Source organism: Bos indicus, chromosome 5 (assembly GCF_029378745.1).
Source record: "Bos indicus isolate NIAB-ARS_2022 breed Sahiwal x Tharparkar chromosome 5, NIAB-ARS_B.indTharparkar_mat_pri_1.0, whole genome shotgun sequence".
Taxonomy (NCBI): Eukaryota; Metazoa; Chordata; class Mammalia; order Artiodactyla; family Bovidae; genus Bos; species Bos indicus.
The window spans coordinates 73,412,161-73,429,753 of record NC_091764.1 but is presented as its reverse complement, the minus strand read 5'-3'; the positions used below and the strand labels follow the sequence as shown (position 1 = coordinate 73,429,753).

General features: G+C 48.6%; 1 protein-coding gene across 1 annotated transcript; it reads right to left on the bottom strand.

Moving 5' to 3' along the window:
• Positions 1-758: 758 nt before the first annotated feature.
• Positions 759-14,713, bottom strand: ISX (intestine specific homeobox). The gene is given in 5 exon segments (XM_019959900.2): positions 759-860; positions 862-1,035; positions 2,277-2,393; positions 4,668-4,819; positions 14,521-14,713. Coding segments are annotated over 5 exon segments (738 nt in total).
• Between the last annotated feature and the right edge of the window lie 2,880 nt (positions 14,714-17,593).

Below are 17,593 nucleotides of genomic sequence, written 5' to 3'. Positions count from 1 at the left end.
CTATCTTTCCCTTCCTCCAAACTAGAAATGACAACATCCCTCCATAGCTCGGCAGAATAACCAAAGACACTAAATTCTGTTTAAAGTTTTAAAGAAATGTTTCTGTATTTCTCTTCCTCTTTAGAACATTCATATCAATGCCGAACAGAATGTGTTAGTCGTGGGCCTCTTGCAAGGTCATTGAGCGAATGTTCTGCCTGCAGGGGAAGGTCAGCATTACCCTTTTGGTCATCCTGCACTGAGCTCTTGTGGGTAGAGCCTCAGTTGTTCATGCCAACATCCAGTTCCATTTATGAAGCACTCAGTAGGTACTTAATAAGTGTCTTATGAGTGAATGAACAAACAACCTGTCCTTGGCCTTCTCTGTGCTTCTGTTCTCATCATGGTTCATCTCACCAAGGTAAGGGCCAGAAGGGTGCTCAGGAGTCATCTTGTGCAACTGCCTGTGTTACAGATGAAGTCCAGAGGGGCGAGCGACTGACTGGAGGTCACACAACCACATAAAGGAAGCACAGGGGCAAGAGTGCAACCTCTTCCTTCCAGGGCTCATCCTGAGACCTCACATAGCGTCTGTTGTCTGAAGCAGGAGGGCCACATTGGCCAGGAGAGAGGAGAGCTTCCTTTACCGGTCACCTTGCTGCTGAATCTGAAGCAACCTGCTGAAGGACATGCTCAGGGTGGCTTCCTGAACTGTGGGTCATCTCTGAATCATGAGATTGACTCCCCCAGAGACCTGGTCACTTTCCCACCACCTGTTTTCACCTGGAGAGGAGAGAGGCTCCACTCAGGAGAGGATGTCCAGTCTGTGTTATGGAGGTGGTACAGATGCTGCCTCCTCTGGGGTGCAGAGGTGGGAACAAAGCAGAATGTAGGGATGCAGGTCTGCTGGATGATGAGAGGGCCCGGCAGAGGCTGTGTCTCCCATGGGTGGCATGGGAGGAAGGCAATCTGGGTGGGGAGCCAGGCTTGAGCTCGTGGACAGCACCTGGTGAGAGGAAGCAGCCTGGGCTGTGCAGGGGGTGGCAGCATGGGGCCCTGTCAGAAGGAAAGGCCAGGAGAGAGGTCAGCTTTAAGTTTTACTCCACACTGTCCCTCGACTTTCCAGCCTTTCCCAGTGACTCTCTGGCAGCTTGGGGTGGATAGGGAGACCAACCTGGGAAGAAGTGCTTGCCCAGGGGGGCCAGGAAATCTGGTCCTCATTCCAGCATTTACAGCAACTGTTTGTCTCGGAAAAGTCACTTTGCTTCTCAGAGTCCAGTTTCTGCATCAGCAAAAATGGATAAATTAAAAATCCTGCCTCATAGAGTCATTGTGGGTTTGTACAAATCGTTAACCACAGGACTGTCTATTTTGTGCACTGCTGTCTCACCTCTGTTCAGTTCAGTCGCTCAGTCATGTCCGACTCTTTGTGACCCCATGGACTGCACCAACTCCCAGAGTTTACTCAAACTCATGTCCATTGAGTTTGTGATGCCATCCAACCATCTCATCCTCTGTAGTCCCCTTCTCCTTCCACCTTCAATCTTTCCCCACATCAGGGTATTTTCAAATGAGTCAGTTCCTCGCATCAGGTGGCCAAAATATTGGAGTTTCAGCTTCAACATCAGTCCTTCCAGTGAATGTTCAGGACTGGATCTGAATCCAGGACTAGCATCTGGTACACACTCCAAATTTGTTGACTCGATGAATGTTAATTTTTAGCGACCACTTCCTGTGTGGCAGACATTCTTCAAGACTTGGTCATTTCATCCTCATCAAATCTATGACTGTCCTCTGAGGGGCACAATGACTCTTCCAGGTCACATACTGCTTAGGGCAGAGCTGCGATTCGAATCTCGGTCTTGGCAGCCTGACTCCGGAGCCAATGGGCTCCATTCCCACACAACGCCCTTTACTCTGTGACCCTGCTCCATAAACTAGGACGTTTTACACAAGTAATACAAGTCAGTCCCTGGAAGAGGGAGAGGACTGTGATGGTCATTCAGTGGATGAGGACACGGGGACAGAGGCAGAGACTTCTAGCAGGTTTCCCAGGCATCCATGCCCTCTCTTTTTCTAAAAAAATTTCCAGTGTTTACAGGGGAGTTTGAGTAAGCTCCGGGAGTTCGTGATGGACAGGGAAGCCTGGCGTATTGCAGTCCATGGGGTCGCAAAGAGCTGGACTCTACTGTTTGACTGAACTGAACTGAACTAAACTGAACAGTGAACAGAGCCCCCGAGGTGTTCCAATCTGGATAAGATGGTCCCAGACAGTGACCCCGCCCCCAGCCACTCACGGCCACGTCCGGGTTTGTGGATGGGGCCAAGCCGGCCTCACTCGGCAGTTGCAAAGCCCCAAGGCTGTTTGTCTTCTCCTGCTTCCGCCACTTGGCTCGCTGATTCTGGAACCAGATCTGAGATGAAGGTGAGAGAGGATGGAGATAAGCAAAGGGGCTTTTCTCCATCCAGTTCCTCTCCTTAAAATACATGATGACTGCACCTTCCAAGGGACCATCCCTTTACAGTTTGTAAAGGTCAACGGCAGCCACGATTTCTTTGGATCTGATCTGCCTTGGGAGAGAGGATCTGAGGTCACAACCTTCCATGCCTACAGGGGCTGGGGGGCTCATAGGAGGGAGTGTGAACCAGCAGGGTGCCCTACAACTGGGAGTGGTGGGGTCCGCGGGGTGAACAGAGGCTGAAGGGGGCAGCGTCTCAGCCTCAGCCAATAGCCACCATGTGGAAATGTGAGGCCAGCGCTGCAGCTTCATCCAACTTCTAAGGCAGAAATCTTGATTTTTTTGTGAAAGCTCTGAGATTTAAAAACCATGCAGATCAGTGAAAACCCATCCATGGGCTCTTGCCTGCTGGTGGGCCACCTGTTTGCAACCCCAGTGGGCCCTCTGGTATCCACTGTTGAGGGTTGCCTGTATTCATGGGCACCCTGACTGTGACACATGGCCATTTGTACTTGATCATTCTGCTGAGACAGCTGCTGAATTCTGGGCTTTACACTAGATGTAGATGCTACCCACCTAGTTGGTGACTGATTTCAAATGGGAAGTAAAAGGGGAGAAGTCCACACAGGGGTGGGCCTTGACCAGACGATAAGTAAGCTTGGGTGAAATGAAGGGTGGAATATTGATGTGGACCCTGGTGAAGATTTTGAATTTAATAAGTCCATTGTATATTTCAAGAAAGTATTGAAATATAATTGATTTACAATGTTGTGTTAGTTTCAGACGTACAGCAAAGTGATTCAGTTTTATGTATACTTACAAATATATGTATTCCTTTTTAACATTCTCTTCCGTTATAGGTTATTACAAGATATTGAAAGGTGGAGAGGAGAAGAGATAAAGTAGGAGATTGGGATTAACATATACACACTACTGTATATAAAATAGATAGCAAAGACCTACTGTATATCACAGGGAACTCTGCTCAGTACTCTGTGATAACCTTATATGGGATAAGAATCTGAAAAAGAATAGGTCCATGTTGATGTATGGCAAAACCAATACAATATTGTAAGTGAAAAAAAAATAATAATAAAAAAATAAAAAAAGACTAGATCTATGTAATGTGTAACTAAATCACTTTGTTGTATACCTGAAACTAACACAACATTATAAATCAAATATACCCTAATATAAAATAAAAATTGTATTTTTGTTTTTCAAAGATTTTTTTATTCATTAAAAATTAAGTTATAAAAAAAGATGTTGAGTATAGTTCCCCCATCATATTTGTTAAAAAAAATGCAGAGTGATTTAGAAAACTGTTTTAGAGAGAGTGAAAATATGTAACAATTGGTTTTGGATTTGCTAGAGCAATACTTGCAGAACTGGGGATGTGCAAAGAGAGTTGGACATACCACTGGTGAGGGACTACTGTACATCTAACCACAGAGGAAGCCTAGACACTCAGGTGGGGGGAAGAAATGACAGATTACAGATTAGGTCTCTGACCATGGAGGGTCTTTGCCACTTCTCTGTGCTGCTGCCAAAGTGATACCTATGAGTTCCAAGTCAGAGATTGGCAGAGTTAACCTCAGGTTAACTCTGGCTTCCCACCTGTTTTTGTACAGCCCTTGTGCTACGTATGGTTTACACATTTTTAAGTGGTTGGGAAAAAGAATCTAAATTTGGTGACATGCAAATGACACAAAATTCAAATTTTAGTGCTCATCAGTAACATTTATTGGAACATGCTCATTTGTTTGTACGTTGTAAACTATAGCTATTTTTGTGCTACAAGGGCAGAACTGAATAGTTATGACAGTGACCATATGGCCTCACAAAGCCTAACATAATTAGCACCTTGTCCCTTACAGAAGAAGTCTGTTGAGCCCTAGTCTAGATTGTCAAGACCTGTTTTGAGGCTGCGTGGTGAATAATGCTTTGGAACTACAGGAAAGTGGAGAAGAAGGGAGTGCAGCAGATGCCAATGGCCATCATCATAAAACCCCCTCCACATCTGTTCTCCAGGGAGAGAAAGCGTCTATCTTATAACTATGGTGACCTCATTTCCTGGAAAATGATATTTGGACAAAATAACTGTATTCATGGGATAAAGCCAATGGAAAATTTCAGATGGGGCAGTCCCAGAGGGTGCAGGGTACCTGGGGTCTCACCCATGCCTCCAAGGGCATTGAGGAGGGGGGTTGAGGGTGGGGATGGTTGTACCTGCACACGTGCTTCCGGGAGGTTGATCCTGGCTGCCAGCTGGTTGCGGACGTGGATGTCAGGATAGTGAGTGAAGTGGAAGATCTTCTCCAGCTCCTGCAGCTGCTCTGTGGTGAAGGTGGTTCGGAGCCTCCGCTTACCCTTCTTCCCCTCTGGAGGGAGGAGGGTCCAAGCTAGGTTAGTGACCTTCGTCTCAGTGAAGCTTTTGTGCTGCCTTGTTGTACCCATTAAACCAATGTTGCCACTACTTGGCCTCTGGCTTCTTAGGCTTGGACTTTTACAATGTTCTCTCTCCTAGAAACCCTCCCCCTAGGTTGACTCCCTCTATCCATTCTGGACAGTGTGGCCAAAATGACCTTCTAGAAACTTCTTTGATCGTCCTTTCTGCTGCTCAGATGCCTTCAAGCAAATTTCCCTTGTCTGTAACAAGGAATGGCAAATCACAGCCTGGGGGTCACATCTGGCCCACTGTCTGTTTTTAGAAATAAAGTTTTATTGAAACACAGCCTGACACATGGGTTTATGTATTGTCTATGGCTGTTTTTGTGCTATAATGGCAGAGTTGTGTTGCTGAAACAGAGACTGCAAAATCTAAAATAATTACCATCTAGTCCTTTACAGAAAAACCTCAGCAGTCAGCCCCTGACAGCCTGTTTCCAGCCACCTGTCCAGTCTCAGGCCCACTCAGGGATGCTACATCATAGGTGGGACCTAGTGCAAAAGGAGAAAAAAAGCTTTTTCCTTTCTTCCACAGTCTCCATCTCAACAGTCATAGTGATCTTTCACTTGCTACTTAAGGCCCTTCTCCCTCAGGCACAAGAATACTAACACACACACGATGGGGGTGGCAGAGGTCACTGGATTGAGGGGGTATAGGGAAACGGGACTGAGAAGCAGCCCATCTCAGGAAGCAAGGAGGTGGTGAGAGGGGCACTGAGCATGAGTTGAGGCTCCAGGACCCTGGTCCTTGCTTGGGCCATATTTTATTTACTCTCTGGGCCCCAGTATCCCGATTTGTAGAATGGAGGAGTGGAGAGGGGTTGAATGATCAAATCACAAAGGCCAAATCCACCCTGGCACTCTGCAGTTCTCTTTCTCTTCAGGTGGAGGCTTGAAGGACCTGGCCTCAGCCTTGCCTGGGGCCCAGTTGGCTGGGCAAAAGGTAGATGGATGAAGGAGAGATTTCTGCTGAGGATAACACTTCTGGCTGAGTTACTCCTGCATTTCTAAGAATTGACAAGTGCCTTCCATAGTCTGCCCTTTTTTTAAAATCTCTGATTTTATTTAATCTATTTTTTATTGGAGTATAATTGCTTTACAATGTTATGTTAGTTTCTGTTGTACAACAAAGTGAATCAGCTCTGTTGTTGTTCAGTTGCTATGATGTGTCTGACTCATTGCGCCTGCATGGACTGCAGCACATGAGGTTTCTCTGTCCTCCACTATCTCCGGGAGTTTGCTCAGATTCTTGCCCATTAAGTTGGTGATGCTATCTAACCATCCCATTCTCTGCCACCTCCTTCTCCTTTTGCCTTCATTCTTTCCCAGCATCAGGGTCTTTTCCAGTGAGTCAGCTCTTCACATCAAGTGGCCAAATCATTGGAGAAATAGCTATATGTATACATATTTCCCCTTCCCTCTTAAACTTCTACCATCTCACCCCTCTAGGTCATCACAGTGCAGTGAGCTGAGCTCCCTGTGCTATACTGCAGGTTTCTACAAGCTATCTCTTTTATACATGGTAGTGTACTGATGTCTGGGGAAGGAAATAGCAAGCCAGTCCAGTATTCTTGCCTGTAAAGCACTGAGGAGCCTGGGGGGCTACAGTCTATGGGATCACAAGAGTTGGACACAACTTAGAGACTAAACCACCAGTGTACTTAAGTCAGTGCTATTCTCCCAATTCAGTTCACTCTCTCCACCCCACTGTGTCCATATGTTCGTTCCCTATGTCTGTGTCCCTATTCGTGCCTTGCAAATAGGTTCATCTGTACCACTTTTCTAGATACCATACACACACACACACATTAATACATGATATTTGTTTTTCCCTTTCTGACTTACTTCATTCTCTATGACAGACTCTAGGTCCAGCCACTCTACCCATTGAGCCACTTGTCTCACCCCTCCCAACTACCCCTCATTGTTATTAGTCCATTTTTTTTATCCCCTCAAAGTAATTTTATTCATTTTCCTGACTCTTGGAAGCTTCTTGGGGGTTGTGGACAGTGAGATTTCAAACATATTTACCCCTTGGAGGAAGCTGTTGGATTGTGAACCAGCTGATATGATCTGATCTCTTACCTTTTCTATCTCCCTTTCCCTCCTCAAGTCCACTGTACTTTTTAATTAAAAAAAAGAGAGATTTATTCTATATTTAGAGCTGGTGATGCATTTAAGTTGGTAGAGCCAAACCCAACTAGAATTGGTGTAGACAGAAATGGAAGGTATGAATCCATTGCCGAGACTGTACTGAATGTCTTTTGTGCTAGGCACAGAGGGCCTGTCTGCAGGAGTACAAAAACGAACAAGCTGTGCTGACAGTATCTCATTCATTCATTCACAAGGTCAATGTTTTAGACAATTGTAATGATACAGTGCAGTTTTATAGAAAATTCCCAAAAAATTCACAGAATGGAAGATTTCAGGTTGGATGGGCAAACAGAGGTTCAGGATAACATGCATCTGGGATTCTTCTAAGAATATAGAACTTTGGAATAGAGGATACTGAACCAAAAAGGTATGGTGTAGAGCTGGAATACCGGAAAGTAAGCAACATGGAGAACAGAGGATTAGAAACAGACTGTAAATTATAACAAAAATAGGATCTTCCTTAGTGTTCTAGTGACTAAGACTTTGTGCTCCCAATATAGGGGGCTGGGTTCGGCCCCTGGTCAGGGAACTAGATCCCACATGCTCCAACTAAGAAGTCAGAATGCTAAGTAAATACATATTTTAAAAAGTTATTAAGAAATCAGCAAAAATAAACCATCTCTTGCTTTTTCCCCAGAAGGAAACTTAGGCAAACAAGTGTCCATGACTAAGTATAGACTCCTTAATAAAATAATTATCTCCAGTTTCCATTTGTGTAACTAGGGAAGCAGCTAACAAGACAAATACAGCTTCCCCTTATTTCCTAGAGGATCAGAAGGACATAACCTGGAGATAAGGTTGTAAGAAAAGGATCTGAGCCCTCCTCAGCAAAATAATGTGATTGTTGACTTTGCGGAGACGGGCTGCCTGTCAGTTATGAGCCAGTTAGAAAAATATTTATTCTCATTAACTTTGAACTAAACATCCTCAGGATAAATGTTTATTCTTGAGAGATGATGATCTCTCAATCATGGTGACAGGCTGTATATGTGTGTGTCCAACAGATGTAGTGACTTCTCCTGTAAAGAAAGAGGGTTGTCTAAAATATACATGGTTGGCGAGATGGAGGCTGAGCCCCACGTGGACCAGCCTGAAGCACTCAAGGGCCAAAGCCCTTCTCCCAAGACTGAGCATGGGTTCTTGGGGTGTCAGTAGTCAACACTGGTTATCTCTATACAACCCTTCTTGGGATGTTATTTGAAACTGCTGCTGCTGCTGCTAAGTCACTTCAGTCGTGTCCGACTCTGTGCGACCCCATAGACAGCAGCCCACCAGGCTCCCCCGTCCCTGGGATTCTCCAGGCAAGAACACTGGAGTGGGTTGCCGTTTCCTTCTTCAATGCAGGAAAGTGAAAGGTGAAAGTGAAGTCGCTCAGTCGTGTCCGACTCTGTGCGACCCCATGGGCTGCAGCCCACCAGGCTCCTCCATCCATGGGACTTTCCAGGCAAGAGTACTGGAGTGGGGTGCCATAGCCTTCTCTGTATTTGAAACGGATGGGGGTGGGGGTCCCAGTGAGTGGGGGTCCTTGAAATATGACTAGTGACACCCAACCAGAAGAGTAGTTTTGGGAGACAGATAGACTTGAACCTGACATCAGGGAAATAAGGATAGGATCAAGGCTGGACCTTATTAGAAATTCAACTCTTTAGATCTGCATTGTTCATATGGTACCCACTATCTGCCTATGGCTATTTAAATCAAATCAAATCAAATAAAAAATATAGTTCTTTAGCCACACTAGTTATAGGTCAACCACATGTGGCTAGTGGCTACCATATTGGAGAGCATAGATAGAAAACATTTCCATCATCAGAGAAAGTTCTATTGGATAGGGCTCCCTTATAGGTTTTCCCGTTGGTTTCTGGAAAAAGTCATATTCTGGGCCTCACTTTAAGTTTCTCCTTGTGTTGCACTTTCCTCTGATTGCCACATATCTCTAGGAAAATGGGTATCCATTGGTCATAGAGCCGAATTTGATGGTGTTGGGGAAACTGGAATTACAGGAAAAGTAAGAGAAAGGGAAGGCTGGCCCACACCCATCTCCTTGCTGGTGCCTGGAGAGAAGGATGACCAGTGGAGAGGATGTTGCCCTGGAGCTCCAGGCAGTAACGCAGAGCAGAGTGACCTGCTTGTGGTCCACAGGGAAGCAGGGATGGGGAAGAGCAGAAGCTGAGTGGTTGGCTCAGGAAGGGTGAAGGCTGACACTTCAGTTTTCCCATCAAATGCTAGAGCTGCTTTAGGAAAGGAGGGAGGGGAGCCAGCAAGCCTGATGCTTGGGTTATAGACCATAGTAGGTGGTAAGAGAGAGGAAGCTGGTGAGGGCAGGAAGAACAGCATAAACAAATTATGGAAAAGAGAAGAAGGCAGAACACAGGACACTGAACGAACATAGTATTTTGGAACCAGAAGGAACCTCATTAAACAGGAAGCTGGAAGAACCAGTTCATGGGTGGAATGCCCATCACACAGGATGATTCTTAATTGTGGAAAAGGGCTGGGAGTTTCCGGCCCTGGGTCAGAGAAGACAATGCGGGTGTGGAACCCCATTCAAGGACACTCAGGGGAGGGTGGGAAGAGGTGAGATGAAGGAGGCAGGGAACTGCCACCTCTCTCAAGTTGCTCCTTTCAGGTTATTAATTGCTTGAGCTGTGATCACACTTCACTGGGTCTTCAAAGAGACTGAGTCAGCAGAACTTAATTAAACCTGAGCCGTTTAGCACATTGATCATAAGAAATACACAATTTACACAGGTGATTAGGCCACCTAATTATAAACTGATGTTTCTTTGTGCTTGGCTCCCTCCCTTGATTGCTCCTTCTCTGCGGTCTGCTAATTGGCCTTGGCCGCTCAGCTAGAGGCCCCAGGGGCTTTGCAGCTGGGCTAAGACTCCTGAAATGAGCCTTGTCCTTGTCATCCTAAAGCAGCGGTTGGAAGAAGATCCAGGCTCCCACACCCATGGAAGTGAGGACTGGGGAGAAAGCAGATGACACTGTTAAAGGGGAGAGTGAAAAGCCTTGAATGCCAAGCCAAGGAGGGTGCCTTGCATGCTGCAGGCACAGGCAATCGTAGAAGTCCAGGACCACTATGGGGGGAAAAGGCTGGTATATTCTGCCCTGGGAGGTGCCTCTCTGCAAGCCACCTGTCCTGTCTAGAAGGTGTCCTCAGCCTGCTGGAGGGCTCCAAAGGGAGCCTGCCCTTGTTCCTTTCCATTTTATACTTGTGACAAAGCAGGGGACCAGACATGACACCAGCTAGTAACACTGGGGGAGGTTCCCTGATGTGACCTGGAAAGAGCCACAGAACTTGTTTCTATTCAATGGGAGAGCTCATGTTTAGTTTTCCTTCCTGCCAAGGACTGAGGAGGAAGTCAGCTAATGCTTATGTCTGTGAAAATACACACAGAAGGCCAACCTAAATGCAAACCTGCAGAGTGCCCAGATTAGAGGTAGCCGAAGTCCTTGGTCTTGTAAGAGGGAGAAGAGCCACTTCTAGCCAAAAAAATGATGACCAACTACCACCTTACAAGGCATATGTGCTTAGTCACTCAGTCGTGTCCATGATCCTATGGTCTTTGTGACCCCATGGACTATAGCCTGCCAGGCTCCTCTGTCCATGGGGATTCTCCAGGCAAGAATACTGGAGTGGGTTGCCATGCCCCGATCCAGGGGTTGGGATCGAACTCAGGTCTCCCGCATTGCAGGTGGATTCTTTACCATCTGAGCCACCAGGAAAGCTCCACTACAAGGCATATCTGGGGAAATAAACACTCTGTAGGAACACAGTAGGGATTTAAAAACTGAAAAAGGAAACTTTGAGAGTTCTACATATGGAGACCAAAAATGATCTATGAAGACTTATAAAAACCCATCATCCGAGCATGGAACAGTGTGAGAGAAGAAGAGGAACAGCAAGAAGATGGCCCCTGAGTCAGGGCTTCCTCTCCTAGGGCCCAGAGCAGAGCAGAAGGTCCACTGTCTTTAGTCCTAGGCAGCGTCGGTGGGGAGGAGAGGATGAGGAAGGAGGGAAGGGGGAAAGAGAGAAGAAAGGGGAAGGGGACAAGGAAGGCGGGGGAATGAGGAAAATGAGGGGGATGAAGAAGTGAGGAAAGATGGAGCGGATTGAATTGTCTTCCCCTCAGGAAGAAACATCTCAGTTCTAACACCTGGTATCTGTGAAGGTGACCTTATATGGAGATAAGGTCTTTGCAGGTACGATTAGGCCAAGGATCTTGAGATGCGACTCTCCTGGATTTAGGGTAGGTTCTATGTCCAATGACATGTGTCCTGATGAGATAAAGGAGAGGGGGATACCACATAGAGCCTGAGGTCAAGGCCAAATGACGATGGAGTCAGAGTGTGGGATGATGTGTCTACAGGCACATCATGGATTGTTGGCAGCCACGAGCAGCTGGGACAGTGGGACAAAGGCACTGAGTAGGCTTTCCCTTGGGGCCTCTGGAAAGAATTAACCCTACCAACATCTTGGTTTTGGACTTCTGGTTCTGAAACTCTAAGATGATAAGTTTCTGTTGTTTTAAGCCATTCAGTTTGTGGTAATTGGCACAGCAGCTAAAGGAAGCTCATGTAGACGGAGGGGATGAGGGAAGGAAGAGGAAAGGGAGGAAGAAGGGGAAAGAGCGAGGGTTTGTTTTTTTTAATTTATTTTAATTTGAGGCTAATTACTTTACAATATTGTATTGGTTTTGCCATACATTGACATGAGTCTGCCACGGGTATACATGTGTTCCCCATCCTGAACCCCCCTCCCACCTCCCACCCCATGAGGGTTTTAAAGGGCAAAGTTTGGAGACATAAAAGGGCTTGAAAGACTGGAAGTGAGAGAGATGCTCCATGTGCCTGGAGGGTGAGGGCAGGCAGGCCATGATGGGGGATGAATCTGGGGACCCGCAGGGCTGGTCTGTGAAGGACTTTGAATGTCATGCCAATAGCTTTAGGGGTTGATGAACTACAGCCTGAGGCCAGACCTGGCATTCTGCCCATACTGTAAATAAAATTTTATTGGAACATAAACATACCCATTCATTTACACCTTGTCTGCTTTTTAGCTAGGACAGTTGTTGTGTAGCCGCTCAGTCATGTCCGACTCTTTTGTGACCCCACGGACTGTAGCCTGCCAGGCTCCTCTGACCAAGGGATTCTCCAGGTAAGAATATTGGAGGGCGTTGCCATTTTCTTCTTCAGGGATCTTCCCTACCCAGGGATCAAACTCACATCTCTCATATCTCCTGTATTGGCAGGCAGGTTCTTTACCACTAGCACCACCTGGGAAGCCCTAAATAAATGCATATATATTAAAAGAAAACCTCATATCATGACCATAAATGGGTAACTGGTATCATGCATCATAAATAGAAGGTTAGTGTAGAAATCATTACAGGACTATTGACATAAATAATCTTTGTCTTCCTCACCTTCAAAGTCATTTTGAAAACCTCCAGAGGGACCCTCATGAGTCTCTTTAGAAACATTGAATTCCTGAGACTTCCCTGGCTGTCCAGTGGCTAGGACTCTGCGCTTCCACTGTAAGGGGCATGGGTTTGATCCCTGGTTGGGTAAGTAGGATCCTTAATGCTATGTGGTGTGGCCAAAAAAGTAGACACGCTGAATTCCAGCCTAGCAGGGAGATGGATGGATTTTAGCCACGTTCAGAAATAATCTAGAGTGGATGATCTCAGGCAACTGGGGTTCAATTCTAATGTGACCTACTCGTGTGGTTTTTGCAGGTGATTTATCTTCTCTTCTTGGTTTCACCAGCTCTAAGCTGGGGCTCACAACTGTGACAAATGGATGGAAACAATGGCCATCACATTGCTGTGAGAGCCCAGTCCAATCTTATGACTGCCGTTTTCCCAAGCACTTACAGGGTGTCTCCTCTGGGTCTAGCTGACCTGGAACATGCCAGCAGCTTCAGCGGAGGTTTAGCATGACTGGCCTCCTTTTTGTCAACAGCCAGTGTTGGGCTAGGGGAAGGGAAACTGCTCTGGGAAAGGAAATAAGATCTCTCTCTCTCTTCCTCTGCAGCAGAGAGGATGGGCATAGATTTTACGTAGCTGCAGCAAGAGACACTCAGGTCAGACCCTCAGTAGAATGGTTCCTGTGAATGCTCATTGCTCATTCAATTCACTGGAAGGTATTAATGAACTTCTGACAATTAAGCTGGGACCCTTTCCTATTGAAAAGGTCAGCTACTAGGAAACCCACTAGCTCTCTGGGGACACATGACCCCCCACCCCCTGCAGACTCTTTCCCTTGGCTCACTACCAGTGAGCACCAACCCCCTCTTAGGAGACTCTACCTGGGGGAGGGAGTGGGGCTCCGTGTTTGGGAGGAGAAGGCATCATGGCTTCCCTGAGTTTCTTTCCCTTGGATTGCTGTTGTTTAGTCACCCAGTCACGTCCGACTCTTTGTGACCCCATAGACTGTAGTCCGCCAGGCTCCTCTGCCCATGAGATTTCACAGGCAAGAATATTGGAGTGGGTTGCCATTTCCTCCTACAGGGGATCTTACTGACCCAGGGATCAAACCAGCATCTCCTGCATTGGCAGGCGTATTCTTTACCACTGAGCTGCCGGGGAAGCCTTTCCTTGGATTAAAGCTTTAGAAAGGAGAGAGGACCAGGACACTCTTGTGGACACTCCAGGCTCATTGCCGGTCAGACTCCAGTGGACCCCCAAGACATCACTAGCTTCATTTTCTCCCTCACTCAGCTGTCTCACTGGAGATGAAGCTGAGGCCAGAGTGGAAACGGGCAGGCCGGGGGAGAGCTGAGACTGACCGCGGTTGCCTGAATCCTAGGAACATGTATGTTCCCTCCTCTGTCCCCTCCTCAAGCTGGCCCTCAAGGAGGGGCCTGGGATCTGGTCATTGTTATTTGGGGGTAAATCCTGGGGAGGTCACTGGCCTAGGGTGTGATCAGGGTGGGCAGATTTGGGGCAGAGCTTCAGCCACTAGAGGCCGTGCAGGCCGAACTCTGCTTACGAAGGGAAAGAACACGACAGCCTAAGCAGGTGTTCGGGCGGCCGGGTCTCGGGTCCTCTGCTCTGCGGCTGTGTGACCTGGGGGCACCACCCGCCTCTTCTCTTTCACAGATGAGTTTCTCATCAGTCAAGTTTATGATAATTATACTTTTCTGCTCAAGTTAGAGACATGCACAGCCTCCAGGATGGTGCCGACCACAGAATAAATAAATGGTCACCGGCATTCTCAGCTACGGCCTGGTTATAGGAACAAGCCCCAGATCCCTGCGTCCTGCAGTGAACTGGGCCTTGGTGACTGAATTAGAACAGCTCCATTTCTGGGCTAGGTAGAAAGGTATTTAAGGCTACTGGCCCAGTACCCGACATCTCTCTGAATTTTGGAGTCTTCTCTTCTGTTGATACAGAGCAGCTTTTTCTCTGCCTGAGCCCAGCTGGGGCTTGCAGACCCAGGAGTGGGTAAGAATTGGCAAGAAGACACTTACCTTTGGGCTGGTCCTGTTGGGGTCTCTCTGGCCCGAAATCTGCAGCTGTTGCCTGCCTGGTGCCCTGTCCACTTGCCCCTTCCGGCTTGACCACATCACTCCTCTCAGCTGGCCTCTTTAAGATGTCCTCAATGGAGAAGGACAGGCCCCGCTTCTTTGGGGCCTCATAGCACCCCAAGCTCTTCCTCTCCATCTCCCGTGGAGATCAGAGCCTGCCTTGGCACCCTCTGTGGGCAGCTGCGAGGGGGCAGAGGGGCCAATGCCCGTGGAGGGAGGGGTCCTTGCTTTCCTGAAACTCCTGGACAAGAGGGTGAGCAGAGGTGAACAGAGATTCTCACGTTGGATTATCCAGCACGGTTATGTCTCCATGGGTACATCTGTGGGTCACCTCAAAACACCTTGGGATCAAGGATGCTGGTCCCATTGGGAAAGCTGGAAGGGGCTGTGCCTGTGCCCATGGGCTTAGAGCCCTCGTTGACTCAACATCAAAGGAATCGCCATTGCTAAACTGAATTCAGTCCTACTGTGATGGGTCTTTTCCGAGGTGGTCACTTTCACAGTCCACAGCCTAGGCCAGGGACCCTGAAGTCATGGCCAGTCGGGAACAGGACAAAAGAGCTGGAAGGAAAAGGGAGGCTGCCCCCAGAGGAGATCTGGAGGCAAAGTGTGCACCTTTACCCTTTCTCTGTTGTGTGGCTCTTTCCTGCTGGCTCCGGCCAGACCTCTGGAAGCAGGTGTTCGGGCGGCTGGGCGCCGGAGTGCCACCAGCGAGCCCCAGGTGGCCAACCCAGCCCTGGGCCACACTGCAGCTTGGGGGGTGCTCCCAGAAATCCTCCTAGATTCCTCTGGCTTCTGCTGCTCCCAGATTCCAGAACAGGCCTTCCTCCCAGAGCACCTGCAGGTGGAGGCTTCTGAAGAGGGTCGCGAGGTCACCGCCAGGCTGGCTCTCTGTGCCGGGGCTGGGCTGAACGCTGGTGTCTGAACCTCTCCTGGTGTCTCTGGTCCAGCCAGCACTTTCTTCTGCTCTCTCCCTGACTTCACTGCACAAGCCTCTCGGTAGGCTCCTTCCTGGCTCCTTTCCCTTCCTTTGGGGGTCCTTTCTGTCCCCCTCTTGTTTGCACACCTCTTACCTGCCTCCTGGGTCCTCACTGAGGGGACCCTTTCCCTCTGTCTAGTAAACTGTTGACTGCAAACTGATAGGATCAACCCGTTCTTGCCAGGAGTTCTGTTCCCAATTACTGTGTAACCAGGGAGGAGGGGGCAGTAAAACGGCTGATAAGAGAAGAAACTTTCCACCCTCCTTGTGGCGGGAGCTGGGGGAGACGGGTAGGAGGTGGAGGGAGACTTAAGGATGGGGCTTGGGGGTCCCAGAGAGGTGCGGTGTTGGGGAGCTGGCCAGGCCAGAGCAGGACACGGGAAGGTGGGAACAGTGAGGCCAGGAAGCGTCCCCAGGCCCCATAAAATGTGTTTGTTCAGCTGGGAGAATTTATGGGTCATATGTAGGCTGGAGGCTGGGCCAGGGTGCAGTCTGCTGGGTATTGGCTGTGGGCAGTCCGTTTCAGATGTGCTTTCCTGGACTTGAGGGCCATCTTCTGAGGTCCTTCTGGGGTGTGTGGGGAAACAGAGGTCCAGACCAAGAGGGTGTGGTAGAAGTCATGGCCTCATCTAAGCGAGACTTGGGGGAGCTCCAGACTGCCAGGCTGGCCACAAGGTGTGTCCTCATGAGGGTGATAGATACCTGGGGGAGTCTGTGGACCTGAATGGGGTGTGAGAACCCAGACCTTCTCGTGGAAGGAGGGGCAAGGGGAAGCTTGAGCCTTCCTCCCTGAGGAGGGTGAGTCAGAGGAAAGATCACCTGTACTGTTTGAGGAGCTGTGCCCCTGGGAAGGGTCAGGTGGTCTGGTCTAGCCAGGGGATCCTGTCTCTGCCATGTCACAGCATGCATGCTTCAGTCATGTCCGACTCTTTGTGACCGCACGCACTGTAGCCCACCAGCCTCTGTCCATGGGATTCTCTAGGCAAGAATACTGGAGTTGGTTGCCATGCCCTTCTCCAGGGGATCTTCCCAACACAGGGATCGAACCTGCATTTCTTATGTCTCCTGCATTGGCAGGCAGGTTCCTTACCTCTAGCGCCACCTAGGAAGCCCAGCAAACCCTCAAATCTTGGGAGCTTCAGTTGCTTACTCATGTCACAGTCGATGTAGTTGGATGTCCCTCTGGGGACTCAAGCTTCTTCCAGACTGTGATGTAACCAACCTCCAATCAATCAAGGGCTTCAAGTTTTCCAAGGAAGAGGAGAGAGCAAAGGAGGAAATTTTAATGAGTCAGCAGTGGAAGTGGTTCAGTAACTTCTGCTTGTACTATGTGGCAGGGATGAGTCACATGGCCTTGCCCAGATTCTGGGAGGTGGAGTTCTCTGGGCCAGAAGGGAAGTAATCCAGCTGGGGTGGTGCACAGGGAAATGCCCGCTTTATGGTCAGAAGGCCAGAGGCCCACAGACGTCAGCACCCGCCCCGTTCAAAAGAGTTATTGCCTTGGGAGTGTGGATTTCCTTCTGCTTGGGGCTGAGAAGGTATGATGGACACTTGTGGTGGCCAGTCAAGAGTGAACACGGGGGGATTTCCCTGGTAGTCCAGTGGTTAAGACTCCACACTTTGACTGCAGGGGGCGTGGATTCAATCTCTGTTCAGGGAACTAAGATTCCATATGCTGTGTAACATGGACCAAAAAAACCCCCCCAAAACCCAAAAAAGACAGGGTGAGGACATGGACTCCGGGTTCCAAAGAAGGAGCAGGTATGAGGGGAGGCCACTGAGCCAGGGGCTGTGCACGCATCACCTGATTTAATCCACGTGACAGCTCTGTCATTTGGGGTCACTCATGCCATTTTACAGCCGAGGAGAGGCGCCCAGAGAGGTGAGTGCGGATATAAGGCTGCACAGTTAATCCTGTAGAAGAAGCAGCGGTCACGCCCAGGTGAGTCCACGCTCTGCTCCCTTTGCCATAATCCCCAGAGGCCACCCAATCCAAGCCTCTCACTGTGCAGATGAAGAACCACGTCTCTGAGGGGG